The sequence below is a fragment of the Malaya genurostris genome, chromosome 3 (assembly GCF_030247185.1).
Source record: "Malaya genurostris strain Urasoe2022 chromosome 3, Malgen_1.1, whole genome shotgun sequence".
Taxonomy (NCBI): Eukaryota; Metazoa; Arthropoda; class Insecta; order Diptera; family Culicidae; genus Malaya; species Malaya genurostris.
Window position 1 is genome coordinate 37,563,384 of NC_080572.1, and position 27,228 is coordinate 37,590,611.

Genomic DNA, 27,228 nt, shown 5'->3' on the forward strand with positions numbered 1-27,228 from the left:
ACAAAGAAAACAGAAATGAGATTGGGTTTTTAGCCAAAAACTCATGAGAAGTGTCAAAGCAAAACAATCCATTAGAAAGCTAAAATGGATAGTCTTGTTGAAACTGCTTGCAAATTGTTTTGATGTGTTTCGCATGTGTTACGATATATAAATTTCTAAACCGATTGTAAAAATGACGTAAACTCTTTGTGGAAAGTGTATTTATTCAGAATTTGTGCGCATTGGAAGCGATTGTGCGTAATAATGTTTTACGCGGAACAGTGAAATGAGTTTCGAATGTTGCACTCTAATTGTATATGTTAAATGATGTTTTTGTATCTTCCAACCTTCCGGCTTACACCGTCCGGTGTACTACTTGTATTCGGTTTTTGTTTCCCGAGTGCTCAAAGTTTTCAGTGAGAGAGTCGATTTCGCGAAGTCGAATGAAGAAAACAGCGATTTAGAAGAAAATTTTTCAAAAAGTAGTTTATGTTTCGTTTATGTATTTTTCTCCAATACAACATCGTATTTATACCTGCCAATATAGAAAAGTCAACCGCGACTGAATATTTTTCGGTAGTAGTGTGCTTAATGTTTTTTCGGTGACAGTGCGCCATATAGCTGCAAATTGCAGAAGCCAATTCAACCATGTATGTTGGGTGAAAACAACGTTTTATTTCTGTAATTCAACTACAAATTTAGTTGAATGGAAATGAGGTGTGCCTTAGGTAAGAAATGACAGCACGTTTAATTGGTGAATTCAACTAGAAAAATGGCCTTTTCAACAAATATTTTATTATTATTAAGGAAATGAGAATTGAGAACTCTAAATTAGCAAAAGTAAGATTTTTTCAGTTGTCTCAAAAATAACTAACTAAGATCAGAAAATCAACCAATTTTTTCGTCAAATTGCTGATTTCGGTCTTTTCGTACAAGTATTGATTTTTCCACTCTGAAACTTTGCCAAGATTGAGTTAAACCCCTAAGGCTTCCTAAAAAAAACTGTTTTAATCCACCTAGTGATGTAATGATGCCTTTTTCATATAAATCATACTATCATATATAATACTGTGGTATTCTTCAAAATAATTTTCTTCGATTCTTAAAAGAATAACCGAAATCGTTTTGTTTGACCGTCTACTGATAAAAACTATCAATTGGAAAACATTTCAGGTTGATTTAGAAAAAAAATTAAGGTTTTTCCCCATTTTCAGTGATGGTATACAATTTTTAACCCACTTTACCCTATATTTCCGGATCCGGAAGTCGGATCCGCATGAAATTCAGGAATTACGTATGGGACCACAGGACCTTTCATTTGAACCTAAGTTTGTGAAAATCGGTCGCGCCATCTATGAGAAAAGTTAGAACATATATTTTTTTTTTGCACATTTTACCCCATAACTCCCGAACCGGAAGTTGGATCCAAATAATATTCAGGAATTTTGTATGGGACCTCAAGAGCTTTCATTTGAATCTAAGTTTTTGAAAATCGGTTCAGTCATCTCTGAGAAAAGTTAGTGCACTTCTTTTCACAATTTTTTGCACATTTTACCCCATAATTCCGGAACCGGAAATCGGATCCAAATGATATTCAGGAATTTTGTATGGGAATATACCACAAGACCTTTCATTTGTATCTAAGTTTGTGAAAATCGGATTAGCCATCTCCGAGAAATGTATATATACTCGGCCCTCCGGGCCTCGGTTCAAAAGTCGGTTTTCACAGTGATTGCATAACCTTTCTATCTGACACGAATGCCACAAAGATGGTAAAGTGTCATTAATAAATTAAAAAAATAAATAAATAACCTTTCTATATGAGAAAGGCAAAAAAAATAGGCCCAAGTTGGATTTTTTTTATTTGTTTATTAATTATTAACTTTTTTCCAGTTGTTTGGAAAAAGTTTGCAAGATTTTTTCGTTTCGTTTTTCGTAATCTTCTCCTAATATTCAGCGATTCCCAATCTGTCATACGTTTGAAAAAAACTTTTGTTAGTCCGGTTGCCAGTTTCTTCTAGACCCGAAACTGTTGGGCGAGGCAGGTGCAGATGGTAATGCTAGATCGATATCATTTTAGTGAACATTCAATAATTTGTTACTAGCTGATATATCCTACAGCGGTATCAGCCACGCTACAGATGATTGATGAATCACGGACGGTAAAGCGTGGGAATGCAAAACGCTGAGTCGCAGCTAATTTAGTATTTTACTTCTACACAGAATACACCAAACGTCACGTTCCGAGGTTGTTCGGCTTACGATTTCTCACTGGCGAAGTTAAGACATTTCTCATAAAGGCTCGCCTTTCTTAGTAGAATGATGCATACATAAAAAAATGGTTCGCTTCAGTAACCTCTTTGAAAAAGGTTACAAAAACACCGGCTGACTGAAACTGCCGGCATTGGAGATTTAGTAGCCTATTAAATTTGAAGAGTAGTAGGGAGCCGTGAACAGCAAGTTATGTTGCTCAGTGAGGCCTAATACTATTAGGTATGTTAATTGTATTCTTTTGTGCGAAATTGCGTAAATCATTTAAATACATTTGAGTATTGAATGAACTGCAATAACCTCCATTATGAATCGTAAAGTGAAAACAATGTTTGTATATTCTCAGCTTCAGATTTTTAGCACTACAAATTTCACATAATTGATTGCATTCCTGCTATTCCCATATATACCGGATACAAATGTGTTCACGCAGTGATGAATCGAATTTCAACTAAAACAAAAGCACCCACGAAACCACGGGAATTTGATTTCAACTTACAGCTTGCCGGTGAAGACACCCGTCGCCATTGCATTGTGGAATGTTGATGATGAACATAAAACACGGAACCTAATTCTCATAGTTTTTCTTCTCAGCAGCATAATTGCACTTTTCGCAGTCGTCATCGTTTCGATTTCAGTTTATTTTTTGTCTGTGGCGGCTGCTGTCTGTGAACCTACATAGCCAGCGGAGAAGTCTCCGATTGATGAAAATAAGGTGCGCCAATCAAGAGCCTCCATGACTGAGGTAATGTTAATGGTGAGAATAAGCCTACAATGTTCGATTTCCAGTTTTAAATGGCGTTGTCGGTTCAATCATGCCGCAAGGAAAAAATGTTCGAGCAAACTATGAATAACGAAGATTCATTTGCTATGCCTGACTTCAGGTACCGTTGGAGATGGCCTTTGGCAGCAAGGGAAATATTTCAAATATACTTATGTGTGACATAGTTATCGAAGGTTAGCAATGAACGAATTGTGCACTGGTTACTGAAAGACTGAAATCAGAATTTTTACGAAAAAATTAGTTTAATTTTCTGATTTTAGTTAGACAATTAAAAATATCTTACTTTTGCTAATTTAGAATTTTTAATTCTCATTCCCTTAATAATAATAATAATAATAATAATAATAATAATAAAATATTAGTTGAAATGGCTATTTTTTTAGTTGAATTCATCAATTAAACGTGCTGTCATTTCTTAGCCAAGGCACACTCTATTTCCATTCAACTAATTTTTTAGTTGAATTAGAAATATGAAATGTTGTTTTTATCCGACATGAATGGTTGAATTGGCTTCTGCAATCTGCAGTTATATGGCGCAATGTCACCGAAAAAACTTTAACACCGTAATGACTATTAGCCACTAGTTGGCACACTACTACCGAAAAGAATTTTTCAGTAGCGGTTTTCTTTTCTATATTGGCAGGTGTAGATACGATGTTGTATTGGAGGAAAAGACACAAACGAAACATAAACTTCTTTTAAAAATTTTTTCTTCTAAATCGCTGTTTTCTTCATTCGACTCCGCGAAATCGACTCTCTCACTGAAAACTTAGAGCAATCGGAAACACGGCGTAGTCCGGAAGGTGGGAAGAAACATATTCGTTTTACATATACAAATAAAGTGCAACATTAGAAACTCACTTCACCTTTCCACGTAAAAACATTATTACGTACAATCGCATCAAATGCACACAAATTCTGAAGGAATACACTTTCCACTAAGAGTTTACGACATTTTTATATAGATAAATAGAGTCTAATTTTCGGATTTCAATCACGAAATTAGTTGTCAATGAGAATTTCGTGTTGAATTGAAATATTGCTGGTTTGTGTCCAGGATTTTCGCCAACTAAACACATTCTCTAAAAACAAGAGTTTTTTTCAGCGAAGTAACTTCTGAACTTCAACTAATTTTATTTTTTGTTGTCAACTAATTCAAAAACAGTAATGCGAATTAGGCGCAGAGCTAATTTCAGTAATACGAATTAGGCGCAGAACTAATTTTGGAAGCACCGTGTGCTATTTTTCAAATAAAATTAGTTTCATACAAAAAGTAATGAATGGCAACGCCCACAAACATGCTTTATAAACATAAAATCACTATTACTGTTGTAACTAAAGATACGCAGCATTATAGGCCATCAAACATTGTACATAAGCTAGAGTAATGTCAGTGGTTGTTATTATAACCCGCAAGTGATGGCGAACCTTTAATAGAACTTTTTCTTACTCTGCGCACCGATTACAATCCTGATATGAAAACTACTTCCTAGAATTTCTCCTTCAAAGTATTCTTGTTTGATTACTTTCGCCGCTAGCAGTCGCGGTAAATATAACGTCACACAATTTATAGTCGGGACAACTAGAATAGTGGATATCGCAATATAACGCTTGAAAAAATGTTTAGGATAATCAAGTTGTGTGTAGTATGATATGTTCTTTGTTCCTAACCGTCTTAGCATATATTGACAAAACAGGGTTTTGTATGAAAATTGAGGTCAAACAAAGAAAACAAAAAAACTCTTCCTAATCTACTTAGTGGTGTGATAATGCCTTTCTCTTATCGTTTAAATAACTTCATTATAATTTATGTGATCATCAAGCCATAACAAGTTTATAACAAAAAGCTGTATTCGTAACTAGTGCTGATATAAGTATGGTCTTGTATTGTTTGTAGCATGTTTTGACAGGAACGTGATCCATACGTAGCATTTACTAACGAAATTCAAGCATGCTACGTTTTATTCATACGGCCCTATATGTTTGACAATAATATTGTGTGCTGATCAAATAATTTAAGTTTACACCTAAATTCAACCTAAATATCATAGCTATGAAATACGTCTAAGGTTGCTGTCAGAGTGAAAGCGTCACGCGAAGCGTTTCACAGTGGTTCGAATCAATAAAAACGTGGACATTAATCAGTAGCTGCCAAACCGTTCTTTAATGCATATAGTTGCTTTTAAGAAATTAGTTACAAAAATATACCGCGTAATTTGATTCTATCCCTAATTGTTCATGGCTTACTTTGACAAAAAATATACCCATCACTTGTTTTTCTGAAGAGATATAATTTTTTTTCTTCTGCAAAGTTTTAGAACTATTGAAAATAATTTACTTTGTCAAATATACCAAAAGTCTAGGTCGCACCGTTTTGGATATACAAAGCGTTTTTATGGCAACCCCCTTAAATCAGTTTTTTATTCATAATTTGTTTCGAGATGTTTTGTTATCCATACTTTTTTTTGAAAAATTGTAGAAAATAAGAAATCCGATATTTTTGTTGAAGGTAGTGCATAGGTTTGTTCTTTCCTGGCAAGTTACAACATTTTACCTTTTTTACCTTTGATAAAACTTTGCACCGAAGCGAAATATGCAACTTTATGCAGCTGATTTTTACAATATTAATAAGAAAAGATATGCCCAATACTAAAAAAAAAACATCTAAGTGGAACTCGATGGAACTTTTTCTATGCCTTTTCAAAGTTAGTTTTAGTTATTGAATTATAGCAACCCACTTAAAACTAGTTTTCTAATCAATACTTGTTTCGAGTTATTTTTTATGCATACTTTGTTTGGAATAATTGTAGAAAATATACAATCCCATAATTTTGTAGAAGGTAATACATAGGTTTAGTCTTTTCTGGAAAAATATTACATCATTTCACCTTTTTTTACCTAGCAAACCTTGTGCCAAAGCGAAATGCAACTTATGGTAGCAAACTTTTACAATACTTATAGGAAAATATAGTCCTAATCCAATTTATTTTCCACTGAGAATATCTTGAGTACTATTCGTGTGACTCATTTTTACTATGGCCATGCTGGAACCATGAATGGTTAAGAAACAGAGGGCGTCACGCGTCTGCTATTTCTGTAACTCAGTGAGCGTCGCACGATAAACATCTCGTATTAAAAATCGTGTTGCCTCACGAGAACTCAATTTATTTACACGTTTAAACATAGAATCTCTTTGTAAAGGTTTGTACTTTTACAATACTTTATCATATTTCGTTTAGAAAACATTTTTCCATCTTTTAAATGTGTGTTGAACTTTAGCTAATTTTTTCGATGTTCAATAATTAAAACTAACCTTGGAAAGGCCCAAAAAAATTGCATCGAGTTTCACTTCGATTTTTTTCTAATATTGTTAATTGTTGAATTTTGGACATTAACATCTTAGGAAACATGTCTCGGCAGCCGAAACCATTCAACAGTTCGAAAAAGATTGGAAAAAAGTGTCAAAACTTGTCGCCAAGAAGTCTGTACGGAATTTAATGAGGAACGTGCGCAAGAAGGTGCGCCAGCTAGTCTACAATGGCTAAATAGCAAATGTTGAGAATAATATTCTGTTGTTTTAGTCTAATATTATCAGTATATCGAATAAAATTTAAATATCTAACACTTGTGAATTATTTGCAGCGAAATCAAAGTGCGTCCATACTTCCTGGGACAATCTTTATATCTCCGGAACCAGAAGTGACAACCATTTTATCCTTGAACTTCATCAATGATTCAAAATCGGTTTCCGAGAAAATTGAGCAGAATGAAAAATTGTGCGTTCTATCGGTTACGTCACTTATACCATTATATCTCTAAAATCGGAAGCGACAGCCACTTGAACTTGATCCACAATTCAATAGTTGCTTTCAAATGAGCCTAAGCTTGTTGAAATTGGTTCAGTCGTCTACAAGAAAATTAGGCGGTAATAGAAAAACGCGTTCTGTCGTTTATACCATTACATCTCCGGAACCAGAAGTGATAGCCATGAACCTAAGCTTGTTGAAAGCGATTCAGACATCTCCGAGAAAATTGAGCGGCAAGAAAACAATCCGTTTCGTCGGTTCAAAGATCAAATGAATTTAGGGGAGAGTCGGTAGCCTTGGGCCATTATTCACTTGAAATTTTTTTAAAACTGTAAATTAAAGGTATTTAAATATTCCACACTCTGGCATTTCAGTATACAACCAATTGATAAAACTTCGAATAATACTGATCATTGTAAAGAGAAAAATGATTAAGGTGGTATTTGCTCACAAGTTCATATTTTTACTAGAAATAATATTTTTATGTACAATATAGTGCAAGTAAAAATTATTCATATGTAGTGAAATTGGTTTCTACACTTGACGCAATACATTCACTTAGCGTTTTTATTGATTTTATAGGTGTTGAGGACTTCTTATGTTTTGTCTCGAAACGGTCTTTTTTAATGGCTGCTACTAATTTTGTCGTGAATAGGACTTCTTCTACTATGGGGCGCCTTTTCAAAATTTACCCTCTGAGAGAGTGATAAGTTTTTGATCGTGAATATCTCTTGCTGTATCTAACGAATCAACATAATGTTTGCTACATGCCATCGGAAATATGATCACAATTCTATGATAAAATTTTCAGTTGTGTGATATAATCTAAAACAATTCAAAATTAAACTTTTCTGAAATGTTTGGTATAAACGAGTATCAAAGAGGATAATTGATGAGGCGCATTTGCCTTTCTCGTATTTTGAAAGCTCATAGCTCAGTGATCTGTAAAAGGGTTTATATAATCTAACTACCAATAGAATCAAATTTTTTCAACTTATATGTGTATAGCAACAACATTGAAGTATTTCAATAGTACACTGAAGTCTTTTTTATGCGGGTTTACGTACCACAACTTACGAACTTCGCATAAAAAAAAACGCATAACTCTGAAACTTCGCATAAAAAAAGACCTCAGTGTACACTATTAAAAAGCCTATTTCATTTGACCCATGTCAACACTAGCCATTCAGAACGCGTCCTGAGGAAGAGAACAAAACATCTGCTGCTGTACAACAAATCGTTCGAGAAAAATGTTCCGAACAGTGCTTAATATCGTAAAGAGTTCCACAATTTGATCCTTTTGAAAGGCAGGAATGAATCCCGTACAGCATCCTGATAGTTTCTTTCAATGAAATGCAAATCTAAAATGAAATAATCGACATTAAAATTCTGTATGCGGCTATTTTTATAGCCGCTAGGACCGCTCATTAGTGAAAAAGCTACAGACGAAATCACGCAAAAAGAAACCTTTTAACAAAAATTGGATCACTTTAGATTCTATCGCCACTGCGAGCAGATATATTGTGTGTCGTTTGCAAAGCTAGTTTCGCTTCCGACAAGAGCGATTACGTCATAGCTGCCAGTTGTTTGCATTGGTGAAAAAACAACGAAAAGAGGTGAAAAAACAACGGTGGGGAGCATCACACAAAATCAGCCGATCTAATGGCTCTAAAAGTTTCCTAAAGAACTATTAGGATTTTACCTTCGCAAATCGAAGGTAAAAAACCTAAGTTTAGTGCAAATCTAGAACTGTTTGATTAGATTTGTGCACTTTCCGCTGGGTGAAATTCACAGTAATCGAGATCAAGTGAAGCCTTCTTTGTTTTTGAGGAAAATATGAAAAATGGAATGCTTGCATAATTCATACAATTGATCAACTAATTGATAATGTCAGTTGTTTTCGTATTCACGACCTCCAGTTATGTCTCTAACATTACCCACCCGTCTTTTTTCTCTGTTCATAAGCAGTGGCTCAAGGCCGCCTTATGCTCTGTAGCCCCAGGCAACATTCGAATCCATACAATCATATTCTCTGATATCTAATTTCATTATTCTCTGAAAAACTGTAGAAAAAACTTACTCTCTGTTAATTTAATGATGAAAAATCGTGAGCCCAAGATTTTACATGGTCGTCTTAAACATGAGTTTTTTTTTCTTCTGCAGTAATCAATTTTAATGAAATTTGAATGGAGGTCACTAAAATTTCTCAGTTTACTTACAATAAAAAATTCAAATAAATTCCTTCAATAATTTTCGATAAAACACGAGTGGCCCAAGGCATACGCCGGTCCAAGACTGCCTACTTTCCCCTATTATTAGCTCATTGATCGAGTTTGAAGTTCAAATGGATGTCACTTCTGGTGCTGGAGATATAAGGTATAAGTGACGTATCCGAAAAAACGCATTTTTTCCGCTCACTCTCTTTGAGATGGCTGGGTCGATTTCAAACTTTTGTTGGATTTTTTGTCAAGTTCAAAAACCAAACTGCGAACACTTCTGGCTCCGGAGACATAATGGTATTAGTGACGTAATCGACAAAACGCGTTTCTTTTCGCAACTACTGGTTCATTAAATATGTTTGAAATTCAAATGGCTGTCACGGTTCCTGTGATATAATGATATAAGAGAAGTAAACGGCAAAATTCATTACCTACTTGTAGCTACCGCCGCTACCGAAGAATACATTTTTTGTTGACTTCAGGCAGTGCAATATTCGACCTTCGATATGAGAACTTTAAAGGCTTGCTTAAGGAGCAAATGCATCTTGATATCGAACGTGTGCATTTACTTCCATGCAACAAGACAAATAATGATGTTTGCATCCAGTTTTATAAAGAGTAGAATGCAATTCAATTCGCTAAAGACAATAACAATGCGCACTATGTGGAGCATGAAAACATCAACATACCAGTGTATATGGAAGATGTGCAATAGAAGTGCAATAGAAGTGCGTGTACATGATCTACCCTCAAGCGTCATCGATCCTTATATTCGCAAAACTATATCCCAGTACGGAGAGATTCTTTCCATCGAAAAATAAAAGCGGAAGAACATTTTTCCAGGTATTACAAAAGGCATATGTTTGTTACGCATGTGCTTGAAGAAGGCTATACCTTCTCACGTGAATTTCGGCCAAGATACGATAATTCCGTGCAAATCACTTGTTACCTATGACAATCAGATGGCCACATGTCAATATTGCCAGAAAGCCGTTCACTATGGTAAGCTATGTGAAAAACTGAACACGAGCATCTGTAACAAAGGACAACAGCGCCCCCTCCACACCAACCCCAAAAAACTCCTGCACATCGGAGACAGCCATCAACAACAATAAAGCTTGCTCCTCAACGAAACCAGTTGTACCCTATGTAGGACAAGGTACCTCAACTACAACTAACAACGCACCCAACGCTTGGACAAATGTAAGCAATAACGACGATTCCGCCAACAACAGTGACACCAAACCAATGGACGGGAGCGTGAATAGAGAAACACTGGTCCCCCTTTCATTCGCTGGATAGCCATGAAAACGCCTCTCCGCCCAGAAAGAAAATGACAACAAGATCCAGAAATAAACAAATTTTTTTTTTTCATTTTTACGTTTCGCATTCAGCTCATAAACCGCTGAGCAGACGTAAAGTATTTGCTACTTACAAATCACTTCACTGCTCAGCGGTTTATGTTGAACCGTTAGGTGGCGTTAGCAGTTCAACATAAACTGCTGACGCACTGATGAGCTGAATGCGAAACGTAAAAATGAAAACTAGTCATGTGCACTTTAGCACAAAACGGTACACATGAGGAACCAAACCCCTAAATGACTAAAATTGTTTTTGTTAAACGGCCACGTCAAGTCGAAAAGCGAATGAATAAGAATAAAAACAATTTTATGAATAAAAAAAACACGACTTAGGGTTTCGATTACTTCCTCTTTTACCGTATTAGCTCCATCGGATTAATTTTTGTTTTCCACATCACATCAATACAAAAACTGCTCATTCGTTAAGATCATTGACGCCTCGATTAAAAAAATTCGGGTGGAAAATTGGAAAATCACTGGTGTATCGAACAAAATATTTGTTTTATTCTCAAGAATGTTACTTTTCACCCAACCGAGTAGTATCTGCGTATAGTACTCAGCAACTCCCTGAGTCGCTAATTACTGTATATATGGTTCTCTCACCCTTGTAACCTGTGACGATTTTCTGCTCATGTTCATACTATCGGATTGGAGCATGATTTAAGACTATCTTGAAGTCAGTTTTCCTTGCTGGGTGTTATTACAACAAGTTTTCATTTTGTAGTGTATATCAGTAACTCCACAAGTATGAAATATGGTCGTTTATTAAGTTAGAAACATTTTTACTTATGACGAGACTGTACTTCCATTTATTTTCAATAATCAAGTAACCGTTACCGTTTTGCTTTTTCTACCGTTTAGATAATCTTTATTTTTATTGTTTATTCATAGTTACATAAGAGTGCACGACATCGTAAGATAGATATTATTAACTAGAAAATGTTCGTCTTCATATCAGAACCGTTGATCAAGTTCTCGTTTATTTATAACTGAGCTACTGTGTGTGGTATCCAATTCTACTGGGAATCACAATCTTAGTAATGCATCTCTCAAGAGTGCGAACAATGTTACTTTTGTATTTTTCAATACAAGTGAATGAAAGCATGATCATACCTGCACAGGAAAAAAGAACATTTGAAAATAGATTACATACCCGTCTCAATGTAACAGATCTAAACAGTATTTCCTTTCCCCTTTTCCAGGAGGCGAAATCCACTTTTCGGATATTGATGAACGAATCTACCCGGCGGCTCAAATTGTCTTCCAAGAAACTCGGCAGCTGCATCGACAAAGCGCGACCGTACTACGAGGCACTGGAAAAGGCCAAAGCTGCCCAGTTGCAATGTCAGGCAGCTGCTATCAAGTACCAGCGGGCGAACGAGATTCACGCAGCGGCCAAAGAAACGGTCGCCCTAGCGGAGCAGCGCTTTCTCAGTAACTCACAGGAATGGCAGTTTGATAATGCCTGGCAGGAGATGTTGAATCATGCCACCATAAAGGTACGTTAGGAAAGTTTCAGGAGTCGTAAGTTTTGATTTGTTCGTGTTTGAAAAACAAACCGATTGACCGTGTGTTGAATGAAATCACACCCGCATTATAGTAAGAGACAAAACTTAAAGTTTTTGGTGTGGGTTCAATTTACACCAATTGACTTAAGTTGACAGCATTCTATCGTTGTTACGGGTTAGTTGTATGTTAATTAGTCCTTTTCCGTTGTACTGATAATTATCAATGAATATAAATGTTGCATGATGCAATGGGAAATAAACGTGTGCGGTTGTATTTGCCATTACTTCGCTTGAGCTACATCGAAATTAATCGGATTAAAGTGCAGAATAAATCATTCAGTAATAGCCGTTCAACCGAGAAGGTTGTGTATAGAAGCGTACAGTTTAATAACGCTGGTTGGTTTACACGCGTTAAATACGACAACGGTTGAACTACAGGTAGAGACCTGTTGGCAGCAGCCGTTAAAACGTATAGTCGTGCTGCATAAGAGAGCCCTAGTGCTGGGCCAAGCTGGTGAAGGAAACAACAAAGGGCGTTTCCCAAACTCTACCCAGGCCGCAATATACAGCCACAAGTGCTGAGCAGGAGAGTGCAAAGGCACATCGAAGAGGAAGAGTGCAAAGGCACATCGAAGAGGAAGAGTGCAAAGGCACATAGAAGCAGGAGAGTGCAAAGGCACACCGGTGCGAAGGCACTTCGGTGCAGAAGCATATCGGTGCGGAGCACTAGGAAGAAGGAGACAAGACAACTCGGGCTTTCCACTGCCATACAACACGCAGGTATACACCGGTGACCTGCGCTGGTTACAGCTGGCGAAGACGAAAGTAAATCGGAATTCGAGTGGTGCTGGATGTCAGGTAGCAGTAGCATCACATCGTATTCTATCGCTACAGTGAGCTTCAGCATTGTATCAACGTCCAGATACATCCAACAAGAACATCTAGAGCAACGAGGATCTACACGGCAGTGCAACGGAGATAGACAACAATTTCAAGGTAGAAGTTTTTTCTTTTCCTTTTGATTGAGTACTGTGTAGTGTTGGTTTCAAATTTTATTTTAAAGCTTGGTTAAAAATTTTTATGTAATGGATGAATCCATGGACGTAAATCCTAGCATGAATCCGATACCCCCACGAACGAAAAAATATCAGGAGAGCTCTTCTGGGCCTTGGATAGTCTTTTTTAGACGTATATCAAAGCCATTAAACATTTTACAAATTAATAAAGGTTTGACATCACGATACTCTTCAATCAAAGAGATCATAAAAGTAAATAACGATAAAATTCGTGTTGTGGTAAATAATTTGAAACACGCGAATGATATTGTCTCTTCGGAACATTTCATTAAAGAGTATAAAGTTTACATACCCTCCAAAGATGTCGAAATTGACGGTGTTGTTACCGAAGCGAGTCTTTCGGTAGATGATTTACTCAAGCATGGTGTTGGTCGTTTCAAGAACTCTATGCTTGAGGGTGTGAAAATACTGGAGTGCAAACAACTGTACTCAGTAGTTCATGAAGAGGGAAAGAAAGTTTATCGCCCATCAGACTCGTTTCGAGTGACATTTGCCGGGTCTGCGTTGCCGTCCCATGTCTATGTCGATAAAATTCGCCTCCCTGTTCGGCTTTTTGTTCCAAATGTAATGAATTGTACGAACTGCAAAAAATTCGGCCACACAGCTACTTACTGTAGTTATAAACCAAAATGTATTAAGTGTGAAGGGCCTCATAAAGATAATGATTGCAACAAGGAAATTGAAAAATGTATTTATTGTGGGAATAGTCCTCATGATGATATTTCAGTATGCACTGCATTTAAAGTGCACAAAGACAAAATTAAGCTTTCTTTAAAAGCACGGTCTAAGCGCACATATGCAGAAATGCTTAAAACGGTCATTGATGTCCCCCCTTTGGAAACCGAAAACGGGTTTTCAAATCTAGAGGAACCAGAGGACTCTGACTCTGACGAAAATAGTGAAGGTAATTCGTTTATCACTACCCAAGGGTCAGTTAAGAGAAAGAAGTCTTCCTCCAAATTACCAAAAAAGACACCTAAAATTTCATCTTCAAAAAAAGATCCCCGTGTTAAACAAAAAAAGTCAAAACCAAAGACTGTGCCTCCTGGTTTGTCAAATTCACAAACCAATCCAGGATCTAGTACAGAAAAAGATAATAATCCAGTGGGCTCCATTTCACAGCCACCAACAGGATTACTGAAGTTTTCGGAAATTGTTGAATGGATTTTCTCAGCATTCAATATATCTGAACCCATAAAGACCCTCATAATGGCATTCCTTCCAATAGCTAGAACCTTTTTGAAGCAGTTATCAGCTCAATGGCCAATTGTCTCAGGTTTTGTATCTTTTGATGGATAATTTATCACCCGTCGCAAATGATACAATCACTGTCCTTCAGTGGAATTGTCGAAGCATCATGCCAAAACTTGATTCATTTAAAATATTATTGCATAGTCAAAAATGTGATGTATTTGCTTTATGCGAAACATGGCTTACTTCAAACATAGCTTTAAATTTTAATGATTTTAACATTATACGTCTCTCCGTATGGTGGAGTGCTTTTGGGAATTAAGAAATGCTATTCCTTTTATAGATTAAACATCCCTTCAACTTCTAGTATAGAAGTTGTTGCTTGCCAAATAAACATTAAAGGCAAAGATATTTGCATAGCTTCGGTTTATATTCCTCCAAAAGCACAAGTTGGACAGCAACAGCTTAATGAAATGGTTGAAGCCCTTCCTGCTCCACGATTGATTCTGGGGGATTTAAATTCGCACGGTATTATGTGGGGTTCCGTTTACAATGATAGCAGATCATCTTTAATACAAAACGTTTGTGACAATTTTAGCATGACGGTATTAAATATGGGTAGCATGACACGGATCCCAAGACCTCCTGCACGCCCAAGTGCATTAGATCTATCTCTTTGCTCAACATCAATTCGACTAGATTGCACCTGGAAAATATTCCCTGATTTACACGGTAGCGATCATTTACCAATCATCATCTCAATTAGCTGTAACAAATGTATTGCTAATTCAGCTAGTATTCCATATGATTTGACAAAAAATATCGACTGGATTAAATACCAAAGTAGAATCTCTAGTATTTTGAATTCAACGGAAGAGCTCCCTCCACTTGAAGAATATGACTTCCTCGTTTGTTCGATTCTGGAGGCAGCAGAACAATCCCAAACTAAACGCTTTCCTGGGCCAACGACTAACAGAAGGCCTCCCAACCCCTGGTGGGACAAAGAGTGCTCAGAGGCTAAACTCGCAAAACAAAATGCTTGCAAGACGTTTCTAAAACGGGGAGGAGGAACTCCTCAGAATTTTGAAAAACTGATGGTTTTAGAAACCAAGTACAAGAGCATACTTCGAGCCAAAAAATGTAGCTATTGGAGACATTTTGTCGAAGGTTTGTCAAGAGATACCTCAATGAGCACTCTTTGGAACACGGCCAGACGAATGAGGAATCGTAACGTGGGCAATGAGAGTGATGAATACTCGAACCGATGGATATTTGACTTTGCTAGGAAAGTTTGCCCAGATTCTGTTCCTACGCAGAGCATTATACGGGAATCTCCTCCAAATAATGGTTTTATTAATAACCCATTTTCAATGATGGAATTTTCTATAGCACTCTTGTCTTGTAACAATAACGCTCCAGGGTTGGACAGAATTAAATTCAACTTGGTGAAGAATCTGCCCAACCTCGCAAAAAGACGTTTGTTGGAATTGTTCAACAAGTTTCTTGAGCAAAATATTGTTCCACCTGACTGGAGACAAGTGAAAGTTATCGCCATTCAAAAACCGGGGAAACCAGCTTCCAATCACAACTCATATAGACCCATTGCGATGTTGTCCTGTATCAGAAAATTGTTCGAAAAAATTATTCTACGACGTCTCGACACTTGGGTCGAGACGAACGGTTTGTTGTCAGATACTCAGTTTGGCTTCCGTAGAAATAAAGGGACGAATGATTGCCTTGCATTACTTTCGTCTGACATCCAAATTGCCTTCGCTCAAAAGCAACAAATGGCATCTGTATTTTTAGACATTAAAGGAGCATTTGATTCAGTTTCCATTGATGTTCTTTCAGACAAGCTCCACCAAAATGGACTCCCAGTGGTTATAAATAATTATTTGCACAACCTTTTGTCAGAGAAACGCATGCATTTTTCACATGGCGATTTGGCAACACTCAGAAATAGTTACATGGGTCTCCCGCAAGGCTCATGCCTCAGTCCGCTCCTCTATAATTTTTACGTAAATGACATTGACAGCTGTCTAGTAACCCCATGTACACTAAGACAATTGGCAGATGATGGCGTGGTTTCAATTACTGGACCCAAAGCTATTGATCTGCATAAACCATTGCAAGATACCTTAGATAACTTGTCCGATTGGGCTGTTCATCTTGGTATCGAATTCTCTGCGGAGAAAACAGAGTTAGTCGTCTTTTCAAGAAAGCATGATCCCGCGCAGCTTCAGCTCCATATGATGGGGAGAATGATCCAACAGGTTTTAACTTTTAAATACCTCGGGGTGTGGTTCGATTCCAAATGCACGTGGGGAGGACACATTAGGTATCTGATAACGAAATGCCAACAAAGAGTAAATTTTCTTCGAACAATAACAGGATCTTGGTGGGGTGCTCATCCGCAAGATCTAATAAAATTGTATCAAACAACGATACTTTCAGTGATGGAATATGGATGCGTTTGTTTTCGTTCCGCTGCAAACTCTCATATTATCAAACTTGAGCGAATTCAGTACCGTTGTTTGCGAATTGCCTTAGGCTGCATGCATTCGACACATACAATGAGTCTTGAAGTTCTGGCGGGAGTTCTTCCATTAAAAGATCGATTTTGGGAGCTTTCATCACGCCTGCTAATAAGATGTGAGGTGCTGAATCCCATGGTAATTAATAATTTCGAACGACTAGTCGAGCTTCGATCTCAAACAAAATTCATGACAGTATATTTTAACCATATGTCACAGGAAATCAACCCTTCAAGATATATTCCTATCCGTGTCAGCCTCCTAAATGTCCCTGACTCAACCTTATTTTTTGATACATCCATGCAGCGCGAAGTGCGTGGAATCCCGGATCATCTACGTTCGACGGAAATTCCAAAAATATTTTCAAGTAAGTTCAGGCATATTGACTCTGAGAAAATGTTTTACACGGACGGATCGCGAATTGAAGAAGCGACAGGGTTTGGTATGTACAACAATAATGTTTCGGCCTCATTTAGGCTTCAAGAACCTGCATCTGTTTATATAGCAGAGCTAGCAGCAGTTCATTATAGTTTGAGTGTAATCGTCACATTAATTCCAAACCATTATTTCCTCTTCACAGATAGTCTGAGTGCAATTGAAGCCATTCGCTCAAACATGACTGGCAAGACTGAACCGTTTTTCCTGGGCAAAATAAAACAGTGCCTGAACGACATATTGAACAATAATTATCTAATCACTATAGTCTGGGTCCCGGCTCATTGCTCCATTCCTGGCAATGAAAGAGCCGATATTTTAGCCAAACGTGGTGCTATTGAGGGTGAAATTTATGAGAGACCAATTGCTTTCAACGAATTCTATAGCTCGTCTCGCCAAAGAACACTTGCCAGCTGGCAAGCTTCTTGGGATAAAGATGATCTGGGTCGGTGGATGCACTCAATTATTCCGAAAATATCGACAAAGGCATGGTTCAGGGGACTGGATGTGAGTAGAGATTTCATTCGTGTGATGTCCAGACTCATGTCCAATCACTACACGTTAGATGCACATCTCCTTCGAATTGGGCTCTCCGAGACTAATCATTGTGCTTGCGGAGAAGGTTATCGGGATATTGATCATGTCGTTTGGACATGCGTGGAGTATCGTGATGTCAGATCTCAACTAATAAATTCTTTGCGTACCCAAGGTAGACTATCCAATATCCCAGTTCGAGACATTCTTGCTTGTCGTGACCTTTCATACATGAAACTTATTTATCATTTCATAAAGAAAACTGGAGTTTCAATTTAATAAAGGCCCCTTTCAAGACTTAGTTCTGATCCCAGCTGCGTCCATGAGTTCAACCAATAGCTAAATTAGAATAAAAATAATGTAATGATACAAACAAACTCGAAACAGTTTATGAAATTATTAACAAAATGTCTGAAAATAACAGCTTATTTTATAATTTATAGAAGTTAATCGTTTGGTTCAAATAATATTTCCGAGTAGATTTCATAATTAATGACGAGTTACCTAAGATGATATTTAAGTAATAAGAGAATATGTTTTAATAAATTCAAAACGTTGTGACTATGTTAGAATTAAATTAGGATAAGAATATTATGTAAAAGTGATGCTACGGCGAAGAAAAACTTATGTAAACTGCCTTAAGAAATAAACGTATTTATGAAAAAAAGTGCAGAATAAAAGTCAGTAATTGCACCATCCTAATTTAAAAATACTTCCATTTTTTCAATCAAATGCTGTGACCTTACGTTAACGGTTTTGTGGTCCCATACAAGATTCATGAATTTTATTCGAATCCAACCTCGGGTTCCAGAATTGATGAGTAATATGTGCAAAAAATGAAAACATGTTCACCAAACTTTATCAGAAATGGCAGAACCGATTTTCACAGACTTAGTTCTAAATTAAATGATTCGACTCCCGGTTCCGGTATTGTAAGATGATTAGAATGTAAAAAATTTCAACTTTTCTTAAAACTAATCCTTTTGACGAAACGTTCTAACTTTTGGCCATTACAATTGGCTTCTGTATACCGGTTTCGGAGGTACCGGAAATAATGGTCACATACTTACGGAACTCATTAACTTTTCTAAGAGATGATTGAACCTATTTTCGCAACCTAAAACTTAGATAAAATTTTTTATGATCCCATAAATCGTTATTGAATTTCATTCGGTTTCGGACCTACAGGGTGAAATGTGTTAAAAATTTCAAACTGTCATTTAGATTCGATCAATTTCGAGCCGGTTTTATCAGTTCCCGGATCCGGACGTTGCGTGAGCTTGATTTGTTAGTATAAATTTCAGTAATGGTAGTATTCGCACACGATTTAGTATGTTCCGGTTTCAAGATGCTCGGATCACAGACTTCCCGAGTCCCGGAAAGTCTTGATTCACATTTCTTATTCGTGGAAACTGATTCATTGTAGTGACATATTCTATAAATTATATCAAATCATTTTAAATCACCGAACAAAGGTTATTTCACGCACGTGTTGATTGTTAATTATTTCCACGAAAAATAATTCATTTGTTTTTGTGTTGAGGCTGCCGAGAAAAAAATATTAATTTGTCAAACAAACAAGTATCTATGTTATCTCTGTTATTAACATTGTAATATTAACGGATCTTCGCAATAGTTGATTTTTATAATCATGAAAGACAAGCAATAACATTGAAGAAAAACCCTTCTTAATCCACCGAGTGGTGTGATAATGCCTTTCTCTTCTTTCATAACAGTCTCATGAAAATATGTTTCATACTTTTATTAAATAATTTTGGATACTAATTTTGACACCAATTGATTCAGATTGATTCGAGTAGTTCACAAAAGCATGTTTCAGTGTATATGTCACACAGTCAGCATCATTTTTCCAAACTAGTGCTTGACATTTGCGTTGCCTATTTGTATGAGAACAGTGATGCTAATCTAAAAAACCCTTCTCAATCCACCTAGTGGTGTGATAATGCCTTTCTCTTCTTTCATAACAATCTCATGAAAATATGTTTCATACTTTTATTAAATAATTTTGGATAGTAATTTTGACACCAATTGATTCAGATTGATTCGAGTAGTTCACAAAAGCATGCTTCAGTGTTTATGTCACACAGTCAGCATCATTTTTCCGAACTAGTGCTTGACATTTGCGTTGCCTATTTGTATGAGAACAGTGATGCTAATCTAAGAAAAGCCTTCATAGTCCACTTAGTGGAATTTTCATATATCTTGAAAAATCGCCATAGGGGGGAGTACATGAAATTTTCGAAATCGAAAAAAATTTTTGATGTCAAAAGCAAGGATGGCTTTTATCGTATCATAAAACGCTCGCTCGCAACTCTTCCACAATTGAATCAGTGCCATCAAAAAGAGTTGGAAATCATCGCAACAACAAAATCCCGGCATGGCTCATTTAACATAGAATCGACACCAGTGCGAGAGCGAATTTCTCTCGATGACATTTCTGAGAATCAAAGGTTAGCACGCCGCTGTGGGGATCTTCTATGAAGCAACAAACGGTCGCTTATTCTCGTTTCGCTATCCGATTCTATACAGGCAGTGGATAATTGCGATAGAATCATTTCACTATTGCCGCTTATTCTAACTATATGCATATAATCTTTGTATAAGTTGTGTCTATGAAAATGTATGTGAATGTTCCACACAAGGGTTTTGAAATATTGCAACCTAATATGAGAACCATCAAGTTGAATCATCGACTCGATTTTCTGCGATAATTGTCAACTTGCGATTCTCTCTTGGGAAATTCCACACAGCAACGATCATTATCAGACTGTATTTTTTTTAAGGGCCGTGAAATACTCAGAGTATGAAGTGGAGCGAAGGAATGTAGAAAAATTCTCTCGCGGTTCATGCATTGAGAGACTCGAGTTCTTGTAGCATCTTCTATCGAAAATGTTGTATACAATATAGATAGCAATATAGCAGCTTCTGTGAAATTTTCGGCAATCACCAACACTGGTCAAAAGGCTTAGAATTGCATGAAACGTCGAGATTAGAATTTTTTTTCAGATGACACTAAATTTCGATGTTTCATGCAGTTTTAAGAGTTTCGGCATCAAAAGAAATTTTCGATTTTGGAAATTTCATGTACTCCCCCCTATGGTGCTTTTTCAAGATCGAAAATTGTCAAACCTTTACCACCTGGCAGCACCCCTTAAGCATGTCCGATTTAGGTCAAATTTTGCATGAAGGCTTTTTTCGAGGTGCTTAAACTATTGAGTACTAGAATTTAACGAAAATAGAGGTGATCCCAAAATTTTGGCACCCTTATATATATATAAGAGTGGTAAAAATCAACGTGTTTTGTCGGTTACGTCACTTTTACCATCATATATCTGGAACCAAAAGTCACAACCATTTGATTTTTGAACTTGATCAATGGCCCGACAGTAGCTTTCAAACGAGCCCAAGTTTGTTAAAATCGGATCAGCCATCTCTGAGAAAATTGAGCGCGTTCAAATACAACGCTTTTTGTAGGTTACGTCACTTATACAATCATATCTCCGGAACCAAAAGTCACAGCCATTTGATCTTCGAACTTGATCAATGGCCCGACAGTAGCTTTCAAACGAGCCAAAGTTTGTTCAAATCGGTTCAGTCATCTCTGAGAAAATTGAGCGCGTTCAAATATCTTCGAAAAGTGCACACACATACACACACACACACACACATACATACACAGACATTTTCCTACCTCGACGAACTGAGTCGAATGGTATATAACACTATGGGTCTCCGAGGCTCCGTTCGAAAGTCGGTTTCTCCAGCAATTCTAATACCTTTCTATAGAGAAAGGCAAAAATACCAAATAAATCTCACCAGAAATTACTAAGTTTAATGAAGAAATAATATAGTAGAATAGATTAATCAGATTTCAGATCAGATAATTTCGTTTTCTCAGATATGGTTGAACCGATTCTCACTAACTTAGGATCAAATGAAAAGTCTTATGTTCTCATAGAATGATATTGAATTTCATTCGGATCTTGCTTATGGTTTCGAAATTGCAGGCTAAAGTGTGTTAAAAATTTCAAGCCTTTAGTGTGCTGAAAAATTGCAAGCTATTAGACTCAAACCGGTATACATTGGTAGGTTATGTTAGTTGCTGGCCAAAACACCGATCTCGCAAATAGTGGTCAGAGCTACAAAAACAAAATGTTCGTTTCATTCCTCCGAAAACTCACAAGAGAAACCGTATATCAAAAATAAATTTTTCTCTGTTACATGGCTTAAAAATTAATAAGGTGTCAGGTTTTCTACTTTTTTCAAATTTTTGTTGAGATTTCCGAAATTGAATTATTTTTTTGAATACCAGATGCCTTAGAAATCGCTGAAACGTCGAGGTCATGTGTAACCTCGAAAAAATAATTTCCTTTTTGGAGATAATACCAGATCTTGGTGTTTAGTGCATTTATAAGACAAGATAAGACGCATAACTTCGAAAACTTACAGAAAAGTAGCACAATTTCGAAAATTCGCATAACTTTGAAAATTTGCTCTAAAAACCGCCTAACTTTGAAACTTCACATGAAAAAGTAGTATTAAAAAGACTTGAGTGCATCGACTCGTGAATTTTGCACGTTTCGCGCATCTTTCAGGCAACTTATGAATACCATCCATTCACAAAAAAATACATGCGACCATCGGTATATTTATTTGAATTTGATTTTGTGAAAATCTGATATAATCAATTTATTATTGACTATCATGATATATAAACAAGAAATTTTTTTTAGCCCATTGGAAGAATGCGCTACTCATCACGTAGTTACTTATGAAAAGAACTCTTGAAGTTGACATCATTACTCTAAGCACCCTTTATGTCTGGAATCGGAGGTGGATCTGAATAAGAATCGAGATTTTCTTATGACATCTTAAGATCTTTCAATTGAATCTCAGATGGGGTAAATCGGTTAGGTCAACTTCGAGAAAAGTGAGGAAAATCTGTACAGTATCGTTTGAGAAATGTTAGTGACATTGTTTTCTTATTTTTGGTACATCACTCTGTATTTCGAGAACCGGAAGTTGGATCCAAATTAAATTCAGGAGGCTAAGATATTTTATTAGAATTTAAGTTGGTGAAAATCGATTCAGCTATCTCCGAGAAAATTGATTAACAATATTTGTGAAACATTTGCTGATTTCGACGAATTGATCCAAATGGTATGTGATATTCAGCCATTCGTGCCTCGGTTCAAAAGTGGATTTTCACGATGATAGCATAGCCTTTCTTTATGAGAAAGGCGGAAAGGTAAATTCTCATGATCATGATAGGAAATGGTTACCTGGATTTCAAATGAGGAAATGTAAATTTCAAAACTACTTTTTTCGAGGAGTTATTTAGTAGCATACTGCATTCTCCAATTATTTTACAATATTTATGTATTTATGTATATATTTAAACCAACACTTAACGTTAATGCGATTAGTACTTTTAAAAACGAAAAAGTTACAGCTAAAACAATTTACAAGTATTAGCTTTTTGATGAAAAATAGTAATTTTAAAACTGAAAAATGATTCTTCTAATTAAAAACTAAATAATCAGAATCCTAGAAGTAGCCGTTCTCGCGATATTCATGCACAAACATTTTCTGATTTACGATCCCGGTTGTGACGTAAATGTCACTCTTCAAGTCACAGAAATAAATGGCCTATCACACCGAATATTTTTTCGAACGTCGACATCCTAAGTAATTTGAATATCTTTGACACCTTTTCTTTGCCGTATAATTTCGCCGCTTCTCGCCAACTTGGCGTGCGAATAGGTCGATTTTTCGTGGTGCTCGAGCAAAATTTTCAAAATTGAACAGAAGACATGATGCCAGACACACATCTTTGAATTGATGGGTGGACAGGTTTGTCTAATGCAAAAAAAGGCATCAAACTGAAGTATGCCAATTTTTCATCGTAACACCCATCACCATCCCCAATGCATTGATCATAGCCTCTCTGGAGTTCAATTCTAATCTACTTGAGTACTCAAAATGAGATTTATAACAATTCATATGAATTTTCATCAACTTATTTTCTTATTTTCAGGTCACGGACGCAGAAAAGCAGAAGACAGAAAGTGGAACCGAACATCAGAAGAAAGCAAAAATTTTTCAGGAAGCAGAACTAAAAGTAAGTTTCTAATTTTGTTCCACGCTGGTTGTTCATACGTAGTTAACTTTTGAAAACATATGTAGTACATTTAAAATGTCATTCGACGGGATTAAGCTTGACTCTTTACGACTTTCACACCACTAATGTTAATTAATCGACAGTTCTTATTTCAAACCAAATTTGCTTTATGCAACTTTTTAAAAAAATCACCAAATCAATTCTCGCCTGCCCCTCTTCGCATATAATAACTTAAAGAGCGTGAAGGGGCAACTCAGCCATTTTCACGTACACAATGTTTGTTTTTCTAAATTATGCTGTTTGAAATTGTTTCAAAAAATTTGTTTTATGCAAAGTACGAAACAAACGAGAAACCGAAGAAATTTCAATGAAGTCGGCTACGGACTAGAAAATGAAAGTAAAAATGTGGTGGATCATGTTATTGCGTGAATGAGTCTTGCTTTTTGCTGCGCCTGGAGGACGGTATATGCATTTGAGCTGCTAGTATAGTTGCATGATTGATTCAAATACCAAACACCTAGTGGCAGATGTCAAATTAAGTGTTTACGGAAAGCTAGTCCTGTTTATTTTCATTGTTACTTGCATTCAACTTTATCCGGAGATTACAAACATTTTTCGCCTTTTATTATACATCAATCTATTCATGCGAAACGCTCAGAGTCAATCATTTATTTTTAATAACATTTTTGGCGTAAATCCTTATTTACTTTGTACAAAATAATCGCCTGCATTGACGCAATTGGGTGTTAGATGTGTAACAAAACAACGGTCCAAATCTTTGTTTGCTATCAACTTTACGCCCGGAATAGACAATAGAGGTTAGATAGAAACCTATTATAGATTATGTAGTTTATTTTTCAACAATTTCCACACCAATCACGCATAGCGCAAAATTTACTTTCACCCTGAAGTATTTTTTATGTCGGTGTTATTTGAGAAAAGTTCAGTGCTTACTTGCAAGACATGAGCAGGAATACTCCAATACACGCAATTGAGACAACTGCCAATCATTTATGCAATTAGCTGTGAAATTTTGTACCATGTACTTTCGGTGCTGTGTTTGCTACTACGACCCTACCGCGACGGCCCGGCTGCATAATCGTACCGGCATATCTACAGTAGGTACAGGTCTCCAGATGCTTGGTCAGCTGCTTGCTCACGTGCATCGAACTGTAACCGTATGAACCTGATATGTATTATTTTTTTCTTAGGCACGTTTTGCTGTTGTTCGATAATTCCAAAAAAGGATGTGCTTTCGCATTGCTAAGGTTTGTGGCGGTGAATACCATTAGTTTCTCACGGTATATTGCGTGATAATTCCACGGGTGATGCTTGCAAATAACGACAGCTGATATTTGTATACTTTATTGTAACTTTACACCAGATTCATTCTGCATTAGATTATATCCGAACATGACATGACTTCACAAAATGGGAAGAATGAACGCCATTTATCAGCAACCGGGGGTTTGTTAACGCATGTTCATCCCGATTCAAATGATTGTGATGGAGTATGCAACAAACCACTGATAGGAAATTCGGGTTTCTTTTCGCAAATACCAGGTAGACTGGTATGAAGTGAGCGTTAAGATACAAATATATCGATAATGATAAAATTTGGTGGGAACGAGTCTTATTCTTTTGTTTAGTTGATATGACATCTGTCAAACATATTCAATATACATTAAGTCATTGAACAAACAATATCATATTATTCATCGTGTTCAAAATGTTGGATTTTGTATCAGAAAGTGATGAAGAAAAGTGCTACAGAGTCGCATCGAATGCTTGTTGAGGCATATGGTGATCTTGCTCTAACAGAAGCAACATGCAAAAGATGGTTCAAATGCTTTTGATGTGAGAAGTGAGGAATGTGGAAGACCATTAAAAAGTTTGAAGACACTGAATTGAAGATAATACTTCTAGTCAAAAGTGAATGAAAAACAAGTGAACAACAAACAATTTCTGGTCCTTTAAAGAATATCAGAAAGTCCAAAAGTGTGGAAAATTACTGCCACATGAATTGAATAAAAGACGGATGGAAAACCTTGTGAAAGAGATTCAAAGACACGAAAGAAAATCAGTTTTGCATCGAGTTGTTACTGACGATCAGTGCAGTAAAACTTTATTCAATTCAATTGAAATCGAATGTGAAATACACTGACGATCTCTCTACAGCAGTAAACTTCACACTCTGACACACACAACGTTCGCTGACGTACCGAACCAGCAGCATTCAGTTCTTCAATCGATTCTCTTCAAATCAAAGCTCAGGTTAACCACAGTCAGTTGATCTTTTGAAGTAACAAAATATATCTTTCAATTGTGTAGGAGCGATCTTTAAATGAGGTTTATGTAAACATTCGGATTGGTTCAAGATTGGTAACCAGGTAGCTGAAATATCAATTACAGAATACACTTAAATTAATAGTTTCCTTATTTAGTTTTCATTTTCAATACTTTACTCTATTCATAATTCTATTCATTGGAACTTGTTCACTACCAAGAGCGAAGACAATGAAGTAGCTAGGTTACTTGGCACTTGAAACTGAGCAAGCAAAACTTCAAATTACTAGGTACGATTATTCGATGAATTCTGGGAGCTTCACTTGAAAATGTCAGCAAAAGTCATTTGAATTTATATCGATATGCTGACGGTCAGTGGCCATAAATTTCATTTTCATCTGATATTCGATTGAAAATGAAATTTTATCGCAATGCTGACGATGAAAAATGGATTTATTTCAAAACTCCTAAACTCAACTAAATCAACTGAAAAAAAGGTTTTTTCAATAACAACGTCGGTTGTTTCACCTGAAATATTCGTTGAAATTGAAAGGTATGCAACCTAACTAAATGACAGCAAATCGAAATACAACAATGACTGTTTGGAAACAACAACAATCGATTAGGTGTACAAAATTTGAACCAATCGGATTCAGAAAAAAACAACTAATATTCTGGATGAATTGGGGTAGCGGGTGATTCGGTGCTGTTAAAGAAAAATCATTCTTCCTCGAATACTTGTGGATTTTAGATAATTTAGATTTAGATTTTAGATCTGATACCCGTCCAAAAAACCTACTCGGCGGACCTGATACTCTTATGAGTTGCCGTCCTTCTGTAAAGTGGATGAAGCATCCACATATCCTCTCTTCCTTTTCATTTATCCTTCCTAATGAGATTGATCAATTTTCCGGGACTTTGAAAATATTTTGAAATGTTCAATGAGATGAGAAATAAAATATTTCATACCAAATGTGAAACACGGGTCGAGATAATTTGATTCATTTAAATACTATTGTGACTGTTCTGCATTTTCATTACATTCAGCTGTAACTTCAATCCAGTCTTATCTTAATTTGAAAAAATGTGTGTGTGTTCGTCC

At 36.3% G+C, this 27,228-nt stretch overlaps 1 protein-coding gene across 1 annotated transcript in view; it reads left to right on the forward strand.

Moving 5' to 3' along the window:
* Positions 1-27,228, forward strand: part of LOC131435043 (SH3 domain-binding protein 5 homolog) — a 55,407-nt gene that overhangs the window by 24,751 nt on the left and 3,428 nt on the right. The window contains exons 3-4 of the mRNA XM_058602515.1: positions 11,623-11,919; positions 23,757-23,840. Coding sequence (XP_058458498.1) covers positions 11,623-11,919; positions 23,757-23,840 — 381 coding nt within the window. The remainder of the gene's footprint in view (positions 1-11,622; positions 11,920-23,756; positions 23,841-27,228) is intronic.